This window comes from Leptodactylus fuscus, chromosome 2, assembly GCF_031893055.1.
Source record: "Leptodactylus fuscus isolate aLepFus1 chromosome 2, aLepFus1.hap2, whole genome shotgun sequence".
In the NCBI taxonomy this organism is placed as follows: Eukaryota; Metazoa; Chordata; class Amphibia; order Anura; family Leptodactylidae; genus Leptodactylus; species Leptodactylus fuscus.
Window position 1 is genome coordinate 89,248,709 of NC_134266.1, and position 17,019 is coordinate 89,265,727.

The following is a 17,019-nucleotide window of genomic DNA, read 5'->3' on the forward strand; positions in this document are numbered from 1 at the left end:
GCAGCACAGATGAATAGTTTTTTTCCCCCTGTACTTTTCTAAGTCCAGAGATTAGAATGGAGTTCTGAGGTCTGAAAAATAGTTCAAAATTGAGTATATCCCTATGGAAATGAACAGATGTCTGCACCAGCCCATTAAAATCAATGGGGGTCCATTGCAATCATTGAATAAAATGGGCATCAAACATATAGATGTAAGCCGTTCTACAAAATATACTCACCTGTACAAGCTGCGGTAGGTAATCTAGAAGCTCAGCATCAGATATCGTATCAATCCACTGCACCGCTGTACGTCTTACCTCTTGATCAGGGAAACTGTTGAAACACAGAGTTGTCCACATTAAGTGATAAAGCAAAGAAAATTTGCTAAATCGTTCAAGGTCATTAAAAAGACAAGCTGCTCAATAAAGTGATGGTAACTGGATAGCACATCTCACCAAGTCTGAGGAATTATTGATGCAGTTGAAGAGGACCTTTCATGTCCTTGGGCACATGCGGTTTAATACCGCTAGAAAGCCAACAGTGCGCTGAATTCAGCGCACTGTTGACTTTCCCATTATGTGCCACAGGGACGAGCTAACGGTGCAGTTACCGATATCTCTTCACTGTCAGAAGGATGTTCCAGACTGCGTAACTGGGACGGTCACTCCTGACAGTACTGTGTGTACTGCTGTACTATGAGGGGGCATTCCTTACTGCCCAGCCATGATGCTGAGGAATGCCCCCCTATCCCCCCCGGTACTACGCTATAATAAAGCTTACTATCTATCTTACTATGATGCTATCATAACTATCAATTCCATTATATAATGTTATCAGTATCACAAGGCAGCAGTCCAAATTCCCACTGGCCCGTTTCCCTTATGACCAGAGAATAGCAATCTGCAGAGTTCAAACAGTTATAGCATAACTAACCTTTTATTTATTTTTTCATAAATCCATAGTGCAGGTGAACACACAGTTTGTAATATACTTTATTAAAGAAAAGTGCCAGATTCTTCATTTATTTGCCGCCTCCTTCTGCCCTATTCAAACCAATACAGTAGAAGGGGAGGGGGAGGAGAGCTCCAGGAGACAGAGAGACAGTTTTCTCTCACAACACAGTTGGGTTATCAGAAATTACTATCCAATCTTCTCATATCGGTTTCCTCTTCCCTCCTCTGCTTGTATATGGAGTATGGACCATTGACATAAGTAATAGTTAAAAACACCGGCACATTCTCTAGTGAGGTTTGCAATATTTGTTTCCTTAGGGCTCATTCACACAGGGCAAGAGGGGGGCGGATTTTGAAGCCGAATCCACCTCAAAATCCGCCCCCTCACAATAGAGGTCTATGTAGACTGCAAACGTCCTTTTTTCCCGTGAGCAGGAACAAACCGAAGCGAGCTGCCCTTTCTTCAGGTGGATTCTGCGGCTGATTCAGCCGCGGAGTCCGCCTTGCGACAGCACCCTCGGGTCTACGCCCATTCATTTGGGCCTACTCCAGAGAGGGAAGCCGCGACTGTTGAAAGCTGCAACAGTCGTGGCAGGCGCATTTTGGTCATATTCTGACGCGGCTTCCTGCGTCAAAATCAGGACCAAAATACGCGGTCCATAGCCCCATGTGAACTAGGCCTTAAACTGCACAATAGATTTATGAAAAACATATGAAAGCTTAGTTACAGTTTATAGAAATCCTGAGAAGATGCACTACAGGCCAGACAAGAGCGAAGGTAGGAAAGATTACTTACGTTGCATGAAGAAGACCCAGAGCATCCTGATGTTTCATGTGAGTCCATTGACCCAGCAAGGCATAAATGTCTGGGAGACATGACCACTGCCAACTTGGAGCACTAGCTAGCAACAATGGAAGGGAGCTAACCTCTGAGTGACAGTAATAGCGCATCTCCCATAGTTTTTTCTTATCTGCATCTGTCAACCTGAAAAAAAAATTTTAAAAAATAAAATAATTAGAAAATAGTAGAGAATCGTCCTACCATATATACACATTATAAAACAAACTTGTGCAAGTTCCTCATTATAGAACAGCCTATAGCAAACTCAGACGTATTATTAACCCATAATGACTAGTGTAGGCAAAGATTTCAAATGGGATCCCCATGTTGTTGTGGCCCTTTGTTATATAATAGGTATAGTCTAAGTGACCTCCAGTTACATCAGAAATCCTCTCTCTTTGGCGAACTGGAGAACTCAAAGAGTTGATCTCTATCATAACTAACACTTCTAGCACAGGATAGGTTATATCTGTCTGACCACTGGGGTCCCATCCTCTAGAACCCCCCACTAGTCACTAGAGCAGGAGTCCTGTGCCTCCTCTTTCCTGTTTAGATGAATGGAGTGGGGGTAAGGAATACATACATTCACTCCAATCAATGTCTATAGAATAGATACAGATAGCTGGGTACTATTTTTGTCAGTATCAAATAAGAGTGGCAGCACATATTCGACCCCTTCCTCATTTAATCTCCTCTTCATTGTAAGCAAGAACAGCGGACAAGAGACCCCATTCTCATGATCAGCGAGGCTCCCAGTAGTGGGGCTCCCAACAATCAGGCATTTAAATATTAGTTATTGGTTTTCCCAGGGTCAGCGCTCTTCAAGCCCATGCCTGCTGTATACACATGGAATATCACCTATTATTAAAAACAGACTTAGGCTCCATTCACACTGAGTAACGCTGGCGTTTTTTGTGCTTATTTTGGCACATAGCGCCGCGTAAACGCCATACAAAGCGACCGCAAAATAGCGCGATGCAAACGCGGCGTTTACGCGGCGCTATGTGCCAAAATAAGCACAAAAAACGCCAGCGTTACTCAGTGTGAATGGAGCTTTAGGGTCCTGACATACTGTCCCTAAGACACAGATTGTAAAAAAGCATATAAACTACTGATCCCCTAGCATTAGAAAGACACATACTGCTTGAACATATGCCAAAAGAGTGTCATTTTGGCATATGCCGGGCCCATATGAATATATGTTCATCTGAGCGTATACAGAGCATTCTCTCCACATCATGTTCATATATTGAACCATATATCATGTATACAAAGCTCAGCATTCAGATTTGTAAATAAATGTCAACGAGGTTTAATGAACATTAAATGTTAATAGATTGTAAGCTCTTGTGAGCAGGGCCCTCTGTCCCATTGTGTGAATTGACTATTCCTTTGTAATGTGTCTTTTTTTTGTCTGTACTTGAATCCTACAAATTGTACAGTGCTGTGGAATATGTTGGCACTATATAACTATGTATAATTATTAATTAATTATTATTATTGTTGTTGTTAACACCAAAGATTCAAAGTTAGAGATGTAATTCAGTCACTAGAGGGCAGAATACACAAACATCTACACAACCTGACCACACTCCAGCTTCAGCAGGACATGGATAGGTTAGTATCATAAGATATTCAGTTAGTTTTCTTGACCATTTATTAAATGATTAAACTAAAAATAATGTTTTACATAAATGATAAAAGAAAATGTTTTAACCAGTACAGTGCTGTAACAATACATGAAATCATGATAACACCATAAAAGCCTAGTAACTGAAAGCACACTACAAACATGAAACAGCGGTCCTTGGAGACTAGAAGTCTGAGCGATCGCTTATGAGTCTCTGTTGTAGGAGGCTCAAATGACAGGTTATGCAGCCACACGACAAAGTCTTTGTGAAAGCTTGTTACAGTCCCCTTTTCCTTGCTATATTCCCAGGCCAGACTGAGTGTTAAGTTACCATCAGACAGCTGCAACATGCATGGGAGTATGTGTAATGCATGGATCACACCCATGACATGTTCTGAACTCTTCTGACACCTGGAGTCTAGGTTTGGGGACACTTTCACAGATGACCTTCGAGGATGATAGTAGAGAGATGTGAATGGCAGAATTTGCATATTATCAAAGGAAAATGTCAGAAGGTCAATGTGCTAAAGAACGATTACATGTCGCGTGTAATACTATAAGACACTCAAAGACTGTAAATAAAGTATAATGTTTAACTGTGGAATGGAAATGAACAGCAACAATCTCAAGGGGGTTCCCAAGAGTATCCCTAGGGTAGATAAATATCACCTTGGTCATTGGGTGGATACAGAACACTATTTAGTGTATTATATTCTGATTCCACATTGTGGACAGAAGCGAGCCAGATGATAAAAGCGGCACACGTGCAATTCAGGGCACAAGAATATGTCAATGACACTATTACGACTCAGGAAAGGACAGGAAAGCTGGCAACATCAGACCTATCTTTTTACATGAACCCTTACTCCTTGCACAAAAGACTCTATGAGGTTGATGGACAGGAGACCCTATATCACAGTGGAGAAATATGGCCAACACTATTATACTAAACAAATAGTATATAAAACCAGGAGATGCCCTGAAAAATGTTACAAATTATGGAACAGTTTGTGTCAATTTACACTTACTCGAGTTACAATAAATTCTTATCCTTTAAATTTTGTAATTCCATACATTTTCTAAACCGTGTCCATAATCTCTTCACCCCAAAGTTGAAACTATACAATAGAAGGCGTAACAGCAGTTGAAATGCTTTCTTGAGAAGGTTGCAATACTGTATAAACTTACAGTATATAGACTGAAGTCTACTTTAAGGTACTGAGATACCCCATTGTAATATCACTATGTGCCCTTCTATCTCTTTTCTTCTGTGTTTGCACTTCTGTTCTGTTTCATTCTTCAATAGAATGATATTTTGGATCAGTAAAGTCCAACATCTGGGACTGGTACTGACCTGCTGTTTGAAGAGATTGGAACGCTTGGGTGAGCTTCACTTCTCAGGCCATTGACAACCACTGATCACATGGCCACACAGCAACTCAATACTATTCCAATGAATGGGGCTGAGCTGTAATATCAACCACAGCCATTATTCAATGTAAAGCACTGGACTAGGAATACAGTACTTGTCCAAACGCTGCAGCCCATTCAGTCAGCTGTTCTGTAGGAGCTTCAGCTTTTGGACTGGTTTGATATTTATGATCAATCCTATGGAAAGATGATCAATAGGAGAGTCCCAAAAAACCATTTTATCATAGTAGACTGCCTCAGGTGGTAGATTCCAGTGCCATCTTCAGTTACAAGGAATTAACAAGTATAGTCTAAATGTAAGAACAAGAAACATAGGCACCAGGGACACACAAATGCCCAGGGTCCTTGCCAGACATATGCTAGCAGTAAAAACAGCTGTGACCTAAATGTCAAGAATATTTTGCCTTCTACTGACAGCAGAAAAAGAAAAGCCCATGCAGATGGTAAGCCATGTCTAAAATCATGGGCGATGATCTTTTGTGTTGTCACGGGGGTATTATGCCTGGCATAGAGAGTATTGCGGAAGAAGGCGGCTTATATAATGTAAAATCAGGGAATCAAAGATGACTGGATAGCAAACGCTATTAAGGTTTGTTATTGCTGAAAGCGGCCTCAATTCTGGTCTGGGTGAGACTTAAAAGAAAATAAAAAGTCTACAATAATCTGATCAGTCCTGTACTTACTTGTCCAGTATATGGAATATTTTTGGAGGTCTGCTATATGTACTTAAGACAAGGAAAATTATTTGAGAGTTTGGCTAAAGCAAGACACATGCCTATGGGGAAGATTGTGAAATAAGGAAATGTAGCTCAGTATATACCCTGAGAACAAAGTGATCTGGGTAAATCTGGTCTGTCCATTTAAACATATATTTATGCATATGATGGTTAGCATACTGTACCTACTAGTCATCATCCATGTTGCAGAAAGTCCCTTCATTAAAAGGGTTGTGACAAGTATTAGGGTATATAAGTGCAGTCTTTGATATATACAATAGCCATGCTTAGTATGCGCACGAGATATTGAAAGCATGGCAACAATCCCTTAGAGATGCTTTATTAGTTACATGAAAAGGAAATTTTAAGTATAGAATTATTGCGCATAAAAATAATAACTACTAGTACATATCGTTATACCTCACTAGAAACTGGCTTGTTATCATAGAGGGTGTCTATACAAATTCCAGAAAGTTTACGGTCTCAGGCTTGGCAACCATTCTGCTATAATGATAACTGACCATTAACCCTAGAACCCTTTTTTGGAATGTGTCAGTGTGTATAACCTTACTCAGTGGCGTAACTACCACCGTAGCAGCAGAGGCAGCTGCCACAGGGCCCGGGACATTAGGGGCCCGACGGCAGCCGCTACCGCTGCTATCATTATACTCGGGGGTCTTTTCGGACCCCCGAGTATAATGATCGGCAGACCGGGAGAGGTAGGAAACATAAAAAACACTGTTACTTACCTCTCCACGATCCGGGCAGGATTCGGCCTAGTCGTCTGACGTCTCATGACCCCAGCCTGCGTCCCGGGTCATGTGACGTCTGAGGTCATTGAAGATGGACTACTTCGGAGGCCAACAGCGTAGGAGCCGGGAGATAGGGGAGAGAGTTTTTTTTAATGTTTTTATCCCCCTGGATCTCCGATTATTATACTCTGGGGTCTGAAAAGACCCCAGAGTATAATAATTGTTTATGGGTGTCCACAGTGGGACATAATACTGTGTGCAGGGGCCACTATGGGGGATAATACTGTGTGCAGGGGCCACTAAGGGACATAATACTGTGTGCAGGGGCCACTATGGGGGATAATACTATGTGCATGGGCCACTATGGGGGATAATACTGTGTGCAGGCGCCACTATGGGTCATAAAAAGTTTGCCACGGGACCATCCATTCCTAGTTACGCCACTGACCTTACTGTTTAGTCATGTTGATTATGGTTATTATTGTATACATATATATTAACACATGGCTATTTCTAAAAATAGCATTACATCTGTCCACTAGATGTTTGTGGTTCTGCACCCCTGCAAAATCACTTTACTGTAGTAGAGATACAATGGCAGTCTATAGACAGGTGTGATGCCATCTTGTAAGACCCACCTGTTGAAAACACTGATAACACAAAGATCAGATCTGACAATTTTTTTACCAATGAAATGTCACATCAGCTTCATTTAGGATTTCAAATTGAGATTTTTTTTTTTTATTTTTTTTTATATGAAGGTAATAGAAAACATACTCACAACTTAGAAAATGTATCAGTGTGAAACTCTAGTACCTACCAGTATAAAGATTCCTTCTGCATGGCCTCCCTTAACTTGCTTTTATCGTCCCCAGACAAGCTGGAAATATCGTATCTGGGACTATAGGCTTCACTTTCTGGTTTTGTGAATTTAACATCAAAAGCGGAGGTTGGAAAATCAATCTGCAACAGAAACAAGAGGTGTCAGAGGATCTAGTGAAGTTGGATAGGTGAACTCTGTTCTGACCCATAATATTCTTATATGTGTTTGAGAGAATACTCAAATATCATCAACTCGTACTTCTAGTAAGAAAATTTCAGTCTGTGACTAGTTTTCATCTGTTTCTTCAATTTCTTTCTTTGAGTCAACCACAGTATTTAATGGCACATGTTATAATCCATTATTCATCCCTGCCTGCTGGTGCTTTTCAGACTCTGCTTGTCTGTGTGAGCTCCTGAGTCTCCTACCTGGGTGAACACCAGCAGCTGAATCCAATACTTTCTAAAATTTCCATGACAATTTGCTGCCTTATACTAGCACTTCATTGGTTAAAGTTATGCAAACTGGTTTTATGGTAAGAAAAAAGTCTGCTTTCGCAAAGGGAAAAAAAAGTCTCCATTATTAAACTCAAAAGTTCTTTCACTCTTGGTTTCCTGGCAAAAAAAACATTAGCAGCTGTTTTATATTCATTCTTTTTCCCTTTTTCTTAATCCAGTGAAGTGCTGCTTTATTTCCAAATACAAAGAGCGGAGGACGTGGCACATGAAGCCTTTCTTTAACCCCAACCTTTACGGGAAAGATTCTGTATAATAGGTATCTTTGATCCAGTTATAATTGACTTTGCATAAATGAATAGTACAAGTGAATGTAAGAAATGTTGTAATGCAGGTTATTAAAGAAGTGTGCTTCCTTTTCCACTTTTCAGTTATTTCCTACATAGAAGTCTATGGAGAGAGGAGATGGCAGCTAAAAAAACCACTCCAATAACTGCTGCTACTGTGCTCTGCTAATGAGAGATATCTTTGATACTGCTATATATTCCAGATAAGACATTATACTGCACAGAATGATCAAATAAATCAATGTCCAGGCAGCAGAAGCCTCTTCCCCTCTCCATACAGTTGTGTGTACGTGGTGAATACAGGGGTGAATCCTATATAAACAGTCTGATAAGGTGACGAGGAGGGAAATCATTCTAATAGGTGGAAAAGGAAACAGATTTCTTATAGTCAAATACACTATTCAATTACAAAAATTGTTTAGGTATGCTTGAAATTTGTCTTTTATCATGGCCAATGGTCTGCTTAAGTGTGTTAGGCCTCGTTCACACGGTGTAACGTGCCGCGTGATGTGGCACGTGTACGCCGCGGGACCCTTTGCGTGCCGTACACGCTCCGTTACAGTAAATTTGTTGGGCCAAGCATGGTGCAAAAAGAGAGAAATGGAGCATTTTTGGTGCAAGAAAGAATTGAGCTAGTCTTCTTGCATAGAAAGAATTGGAAATGTTCAACAAGTCAGCAAGATATCTCAAGTAAAGTGGGCTTTAGAAAATTCATATGTACACTAGCCCCAAAGTACATTATGGTTTAGCAGTATAAGGCCTCGTTCACACGGTGTAACGTGCCGCATGATGTGGCACGTGTACGCCGCGGGACCTTTTGCGTGCCGTACACGCTTCCATTGATTTCAATGGGAGCGGGGATCATATGCGCCGCGCTAGTTTGCGGCCGTGCATTTATTCACGGCCGCAAACTAGCGCGGCGCATACGATCCCCGCTCCCATTGAAATCAATGGGAGCGTGTACGGCACGCAAAGGGTCCCGCGGCGTACACGTGCCACATCATGCGGTACGTTACACCGTGTGAACGAGGCCTTATACTGCTAAACCATAATGTACTTTGGGGCTAGTGTACATATGAATTTTCTAAAGCCCACTTTACTTGAGATATCTTGCTGACTTGTTGAACATTTCCAATTCTTTCTATGCAAGAAGACTAGCTCAATTCTTTCTTGCACCAAAAATGCTCCATTTCTCTCTTTTTGCACCATGCTTGGCCCAACAAATTTACTGTAACGGATTTCATAAAACTGGCGCAAGTCAGGGGGCGGGTTCACACCTGCACCCAGTCTCCGCTTTAGCCCCGAGAAACTGGACAGGGAACAGAAACCCGGCAGTCAGTTTTCAAACCCATTCACTTGACTGGGTTTGCAAAGCGAGTGCCTGTATGCATCTTCTGCCTCTCCATGGCGAAACCGTTTTTTTTTAAACTGGATATAAAGTCGGACAAGCAGGACTTTGTGTCCGGTTAAACAAAATGGGTTCGCTACGGAGAGGCAGAAGACGCACATGGGCGGTCACTTTGCAAACACATTCAAGTGAATGGGTTTGAAAACTGACCGCCGGGTTTCCATCTCCTGTCCAGTTTCTTGGAGCAGAAGACTGAAACCCGCCGTATTGGCTAAAGCAGAGACTGGGCGCAGATGTGAACCCGCAATAACAAATCTATGCCAGCATCTCGGACTAGAGTGGACTATAAATAAGGCACAATCCAGTGCGCCAACACAGAAAAGAGGCCAGAGCTTCTTAATAATTCAGGCACAGTGACCACCAGCGGTGGTGGTGGTGGTATATGCTTTTAAAGGAATAGTCATAGTCATGACTAGAGTGCCCTGCAAGGAATATAAAAGGAGGCCCTAGAGAATTAAATCAACAGGTTGTCGAGAGAGAGAAATGATGGACTATAAGTGTTTAAGCTGGTCTGTTCACTGGGCCAACTGACAAAGGGAATCTATCACCTTCCCAAGCAGATTCAACTGCCACCATGATGTTACAGAGGACATTCTAGTGATATACAATATACCTTTGTTATTCATGACACTTTTGTAGATTTGGAGAAAAACAACTTAAGGGTCCATTCACACGGAGTAACGTGCCGCGTGATGTGGCACGTATACGGCGTGTGATAGCTTTTACTGCGCGCAAAGTCCCATTGATTTCAATGGGAGACTGGATCGTATACGCGGCGTTATTTTGCGGTCGCAAAATCACGGCCGCAAAATCACGCCACGTATACGATCCAGGCTCCCATTGAAATCAATGGGAGCTTTTACGGCGCACAAAGTATCACATGCCGTATACGTGCCACATCACGCGGCACGTTACTCCGTGCGAATGGACCCTTAAAGTCTTATGCAAACGATTCATTGCACTAGAGGTAGGCCACTTCTCTTTCTTCTCAAGTAGGTTAGGTGATGTCCCAGCAGCAGGAAGATCAATTCTTGAGCAAGGGGTGGCACAAGCAGAAGGTAGTAGGTGTCTGAAGGCAGTGCTCCAGGAAGCTGAAGGCCACCCCCAGTGCACCAACTGGCTCATTTGAATAAAGATTCAAAGTTGTGTTTCTCCAACTCTACAAATGTGACATAAAGGTATGATTTTTTGTTTTTGTATCACTGCAATGTGCTCTGTAATACGGAGGTGACAGTTCTCTATGCTTGGGGGAGGTGAACTCCCTTTAATGTAGCTGTCTGCCCAAGTACCACCTGCAACTTTCAAAATAGAAGTAAACCTTCTCCTGTTTATGGTAAAGGTGGCTCTCCCTCCACCTCAAGAATTGTTTTTAAGATCTTCTCTGTGTCTATCGTGGTCTGCACTGATAATTACATATGTCAAAGGTATAAATAAGATTCAGGAGGGAAGTGTTTGTTAATAAAGCTTGGAACAACCATCCAGAAGATGTGGTTGGGAAATCTACAATAAGGGAATTTAAAGAGGGCTCAACTTTTAGTATAATAGGTTCTGCCCCACTGATTCTAGTACACTTGGAATTTCTTCACTAACCCCCATTGCTCCTGAGCAACAAGTGCAGTTAGTTTTGGGGCTGGTTGTACCATTTATGTTATGTCAGAAGGGCAGTGTTAGGCAGGGGTGTGATTCCGAGGGATGCAAAGTGCTAGATTTGTTGAAGGTAGTGAAAGGTCCTCTATAAGAATGCCTGGAATAAACACATCTTTCCTATGATAAAATGGTAACAATGTAATGGCAGGCTAGATGGACCATGTGGTCTTATTTTTACAGTCACTCTTCTGTTTCTATTTTTCTATAATTGACAGATAGGTCTGTTCTGATTTGTCTTAAAAATACTGAAGCCACTTATATGTAGATTGAGCCATAGCTAGGATTTCCTGTACTCAGAGCAAACATTTAGTTTGTTGCCCCAATCCTGGTGGAAGTGGATTTTTTTGTTGGAGTTCCCTATTTATTACACAATATATTCTGTTGTTACCGCTATACATCACAACCTAAGGGGTCAAGTGACATACCTAGGTGTGTGTGTGTGTATATATATATATATATATATATATATATATTTATTATATTTCTTATCTGTTTACACAACCTAGGTACTTGTCACTTTATTATATATATATATATATATATATATATATATATATATATATATATATATATATATATATATTCCAGTGGCTGCACATAAGGATGATGTACCTATTTACTAAAAACCATAGAACTCATAATATGCCACATAGTCTGGCATCAGCAGAATTTAGAAATTAGATGCAGACCTTGTAAAAATGTCCAATTCCTCAAGTACAGTGATTGAAGGAAACAAAGTGAATCAAAGACATGTTTTATAGGAAAATGTAGAAGCCAATACACAGAGCCATGGAAGGAACCCAACAGTCTACACACTGGCCGACAGCAGCAACAAAGATTAAAGACAGACAGCAATGATTCACTAGCATCAGTCCATATGAGAGACCTCTATGACAATACATATTTCCAACAGTTAAGTCCTTTCTTTCTGTCTAACAGCAGCTCACCAATATCTGATTTCTAGTTAATTTCTGTCTAACTTTCAGCTACCTAGTTGGGTCAGGCAGAGGATTTAGGAAAAAAAAAAGGACACACACTTGTTTATGCAGTTTATGATCCACACCTAGTTTTGGTTTCAAAAAGGGTGAGCACCTATAAGGGGAAGATGGTACTTTTTAACTCACTTTTTGTATTTTTATGTAGATTGTGAGCCCCATATAGGGATCACAATGTACATTTTTTTTTTTTTTTAATTTAAGTATGTTTTTGTTGAATGGGGGGAAATCCATGCAAACACGGGGAGAATATACAAACTCCTTGATTGTCGTTCCTGGTGGGATTTGAACCCAGGACTCCAGAACTGCAAGGCTGCAGTGCTAACCACTGAGCCACAGTGTTCCCCATTTTTAACCCACTTCTGGCTTTGGCTTTAAAAACTGGCATAAAAAAACCTGAATGCATGTCTGTACCCTTAGAAAAAGCTATTTTAGCCTAATACCCCACTTTTTTTTTTTTTGAGTCAAACCCAGGCATGGATACAAAAAGAATAAGAAATATATAGAAAATATTAATACTTCTAACCTCTCCTCAATCCACTCCTGGCTTTGGCTCAAAAAAACACAGCAAAAATCTGCACCAAAAAAGCTGCGTTTCTGCAATGTGGCACCTCAGGCTGAAATAACACAGTGCTTTTTTAATTAAAGAGGTCACGAGGTCAGAAAATCCCAATAACATACATCAGCTGATAGGAGCTGTCACCCTGAACATTTTATTTATCCAAATCTGTTCTGTCATTCCAAAGGCAAGCCCTGAATTAGAAGAAAATAAGGAAATATTACCCAAGTGGGCACTAAACACCGTGGTTTCTCAGAGGATGGGGTGTCTGTCTGATGTACGTCGTACAGTGTTACATCACCTGAGATACTCTGCCATACAGTAAGTTATTGGGCTGTTCAGACCTGGTGCCATGTATGCTTTAAGAACTGCAAGCTGATGGCTAAGATTACTTTCACCTGAAATCGCGGCGTTTCCAACCCATGGGGTCTTGGCCTGAAACTGTGAAGCTTTGCAATAAACTACCCCAGAAGCTTTTTATTAAAAAAATAAAATAAAATTCATACAATACTTGTTTCCCTTACCCCTTACATTCAAGCCCTCTTCCCATTCCTTGGTTAAACTCAATGGACTTTGGATTTTCTTGTACTATTCATTTATGAAAAGCTGTTTTAGAATTGAAGATACACATTTAAGTGGTTTTTTTTTTGTTTTTTGGGTTTTTTAAACACTGAAGCAATAGCAGTCCATTTACTCTGTCATTATTCTTGTTACCATAAACTCCCCTGAAACAGCTCAGTTCTCCACTGATGAATATACTGCGGTCAGATACAAACACTGTGAGGTCCTTTGGAAAAGCTGGGGGCACAATGTCACATACAAAAATCTATCTGTTTGGCCACAACTATTTAAGACACAAGTAAACAGGTTAGATGTTTCACAAAGTTGTCATAACAAAACCTTTCTGCTCTGAAGCTTCAGCTTATAAAATGAAGAGAACACGGATCAATCGCTAAATACATGAAAACTTACAACTTCTATATGTCAGGACAGAATACTGTTATGAATGTTACCTGAAGAATGGTGCTGTCTGGTTGGTTCACATTTGGTGTACTGAAACTAGTGCTGCCATGTTTTGTAGTTGGCCAGAGACCAAGTAAACGACGACCACAGGTTAAAAGTCTTCAGGGGATTTAAAGGAAAAAAAAAAAAAAAACGTGTTAAGAGAAACATAGGATAATATTGTATTTTTGGGCCTATAAAGCAGAACAGTTGCAGTCGGCGTTAGCGATGTGGAGCTTCTATCACAAACACACAGCATTGCATATATAACCATCTTTATTACAGTTTGTGGGTTGTAAACTGAATCCATACATAAAGGGGATTATCCCAGTATACAGAGCCCCGGTAACTGAGCGGCCAGTCATCACAGCCGGCTGGGTAGATAATACTACCAAATAGTGGAAACACGTTAGTTGAAGGGGTTATCACTTAATTTATAGGGAAGGAGAAGTGCAATGTAAGCTCTCTTCTGTGTCTAGTGTATATTTTATGCAGGCACATCTGACTTTAGGCTAAGGCGTGTGTACAACAACAACTGTGGTGGAGTGTGCCGACTTAAACAGTTATAGCTATCCCTTTGGCTGCTATACCACTTAGCGCTGTGAGGTTAAGTGTCTCTTAGGGGTGTTTAAACCACAGATTTCGGCTGGCTGTAAATAGCCACTCTGTTAGGTTGGCTTAATCCAAGATATATAACCCACATATGAACACATGCCATGCTAAGAATATCCTAGTTGTATATATCATACTGGAAACTCCCCAGGTGAGACACTTTGTGGATCAAAGGAAGTTAATTCTCTTTTTCTTTGTTTTTCAAGTGCTGACGTGGAATTGACGCCTTTCCCGTTTTTGCACTTTCTTACCGGGGCTCTGGATACTGGGGTAATCCCTTTATATGTGGATGACCAGTACTTAGCTCCAGTATGATACCAGCAATTACAGTAGTATGCTGTATATGTAGTGGTTGCGCTAAACCTACAATTTTACGCCAGCCGTTAGGCGTGCTTTAGCATTGCACCATACTTTTCACCTATACATGACTAAGTGGGATTATTGTTTGATGTTTTTAGGTTTTTTTATACCATTATTTAAGTTACATTCTAGTGTGCTATTTAATATTTAGTTTTATCCACATTGAACATTATTTGCCAAATGGATGTCCAAACACACATATCCTCCACAAAAAGTGTTGTGTTATTTTTAAACCAGACCCTATTTGGTGTTAACCATGGCTTTTTACAGTCACTGCAAAGTGGATGGGAATCTAGCGAATCCCATATACAAATTGCAGAAAAATACACACAACGAAAACACTGCGATTCCCAAAACCAATGCGGATTTGGAAATAGTAGCATGTCATTTATACTTATGGAAACATTGAAGGTCTCCCTATTGATACAATGGAAGCTGTGAAAAGCGATGCAGGAAAAACTGTGACGCCTTGTTAGCACAGCTTTTACCTCCTATATGGCGCTATATGGGGCCTTAGCCTTAAAGGTGCACCAGATTTATCAAATATTGTCCAACCCGTTGTTAATTCTGGTTCAAATAATGACAATACAGATCCCAACAAAAATTGATGATAAATCTCCCCCATTATGCCTCTGTAATCACCCTTCATATATATTAATCTGTGGTGCAATCATTTTTTATTTATTAATATTTTATATTTCTCATTCAGGTGAAGATAAGGACATGTTCTAGGTTTAATAGATCAAAGAACTTGGATAAATGTGGGTGGTTTAATGATGGATAATATTAAAGACTTACTGCCTAAAGTTGAACAGGGGTGTGGTGACCCAACCCAGTGGCTGAGGGTTTCGTCGCTGCTTGCTGGCTTCAGAGGAGCTCCCAGGAGGGGGGAGAGGAACTGCATATAGTGTAACTGTTAAGAGAGTCTCTCGTGGCAGGTGGTTTATCTGGACTGGAAAACAGATCCTACACAAGAACATGAAAGAAAATTAACTATAGGTATGTGCTACATTATACACAGCACAACATAAAGGGGAACCATAGTTTTATCCATGTGATATTCAGATTTGAAAGGCAGCACTGTAAGGCTAAGGGTCCACATTGCAGAAAAGCAGCTTTTTTTGTTGCATTTTTTTGAGCCAAAGCCAGGAGTGGATTGAGCAGAAGGGAGAAGTATAAGAGCTTCCATTATAATTCCCATTCCTTTTGTAGCTATTATTAGCTTTTATCACTGACGGGTAGTTACTCACATAAAGACTAAATCACTGTAGGAGTAAATAAAATATAACTTTTAATAATCTTTCTTAAAAATGGCCTCAATTTATTTAATGTGTTTTAAATATTTTTTTAAAAAAACTGTACTATGACCTCATTGATAAAGGGTAACCAATAATTATTAAGTCAATCCCTGTCTGGTACAGCCATTAACAGTTTCATTCCCTGATAGTGTGCCAGGAGCTAATCTGGTATGCCCCAGTACACCTATATATCCCTGGAACTCTAGATGAAATCAGGTGCGAGGAAATCTAGATACAAATCCCTAGTGGTTCCACATAGGCTGTGAGTAAGGTCTCCCTCTGGCCTTACTCACAGCCTATGTGGAACCACTAGGGATTTGTATCTAGATTTCCTCGCACCTGATTTCATCTAGAGTTCCAGGGATATATAGGTGTACTGGGGCATACCAGATTAGCTCCTGGCACACTATCAGGGAATGAAACTGTTAATGGCTGTACCAGACAGGGATTGACTTAATAATTATTGGTTACCCTTTATCAATGAGGTCATAGTACAGTTTTTTTAAAAAAAAATAAAAAAAAAATATTTAAAAAACATTAAATAAATTGAGGTCATTTTTAAGAAAGATTATTAAAAGTTATATTTTATTTACTCCTACAGTGATTTAGTCTATTATTAGCTTTGGTTTAAAAAAAACCGCAACAAAATTTGCAACAAAAAAAAAAGCTGTGTTTCTACAACGTGGGGCCTTAGCCTAAAAGTCAGCTACAGAGGCTATAACCATGAGACACAATAAAATGCCTCGCTGACTTTGTTATAGTGCAGAAATGTATGGTTTTCCTCACACTCTGTAGATACCGGCAATTTTGGAGACTGCAGAATCTGCACATAAATCTAAACAAATGTTTCACTTCTATGTACACAACTCAGTTTGTAGCTCTGATGTAGTAACACAGACATGTGGACTTTATTGAAGCCAGAAAGGAAACAGAACAGAACACATGGAATCTATAAATGGAATAGTAATTGCATTTCTAGCAGATCATTACTGTTTTATAAATACAAAAGTAGAGAGAAGCCATAGCTGGGTATTATCACATGTGCCGACGGATGTAAAACAAATACTGAACGCTAAATGATGGCTAATAGATGCAGAGAAAAGACAAAGTGGTTATTTTATATCCAAAATTATTTCAATGTTATATAACACATTACCATATATCACTTTGCATTGATTTATTTTCCGACATGTTAGATGAAATACAATTTAT

At 40.2% G+C, this 17,019-nt stretch overlaps 1 protein-coding gene across 1 annotated transcript in view; it reads right to left on the reverse strand.

Annotated features, from left to right (window-relative positions):
* PIK3C2B (phosphatidylinositol-4-phosphate 3-kinase catalytic subunit type 2 beta) overlaps positions 1 to 17,019 on the reverse strand; it is a 109,399-nt gene that overhangs the window by 41,532 nt on the left and 50,848 nt on the right. The window contains exons 13-17 of the mRNA XM_075264102.1: positions 15,308 to 15,475; positions 13,549 to 13,657; positions 7,125 to 7,267; positions 1,731 to 1,919; positions 221 to 314 (exon numbers count right to left, since the gene is read on the reverse strand). Coding sequence (XP_075120203.1) covers positions 221 to 314; positions 1,731 to 1,919; positions 7,125 to 7,267; positions 13,549 to 13,657; positions 15,308 to 15,475 — 703 coding nt within the window. The remainder of the gene's footprint in view (positions 1 to 220; positions 315 to 1,730; positions 1,920 to 7,124; positions 7,268 to 13,548; positions 13,658 to 15,307; positions 15,476 to 17,019) is intronic.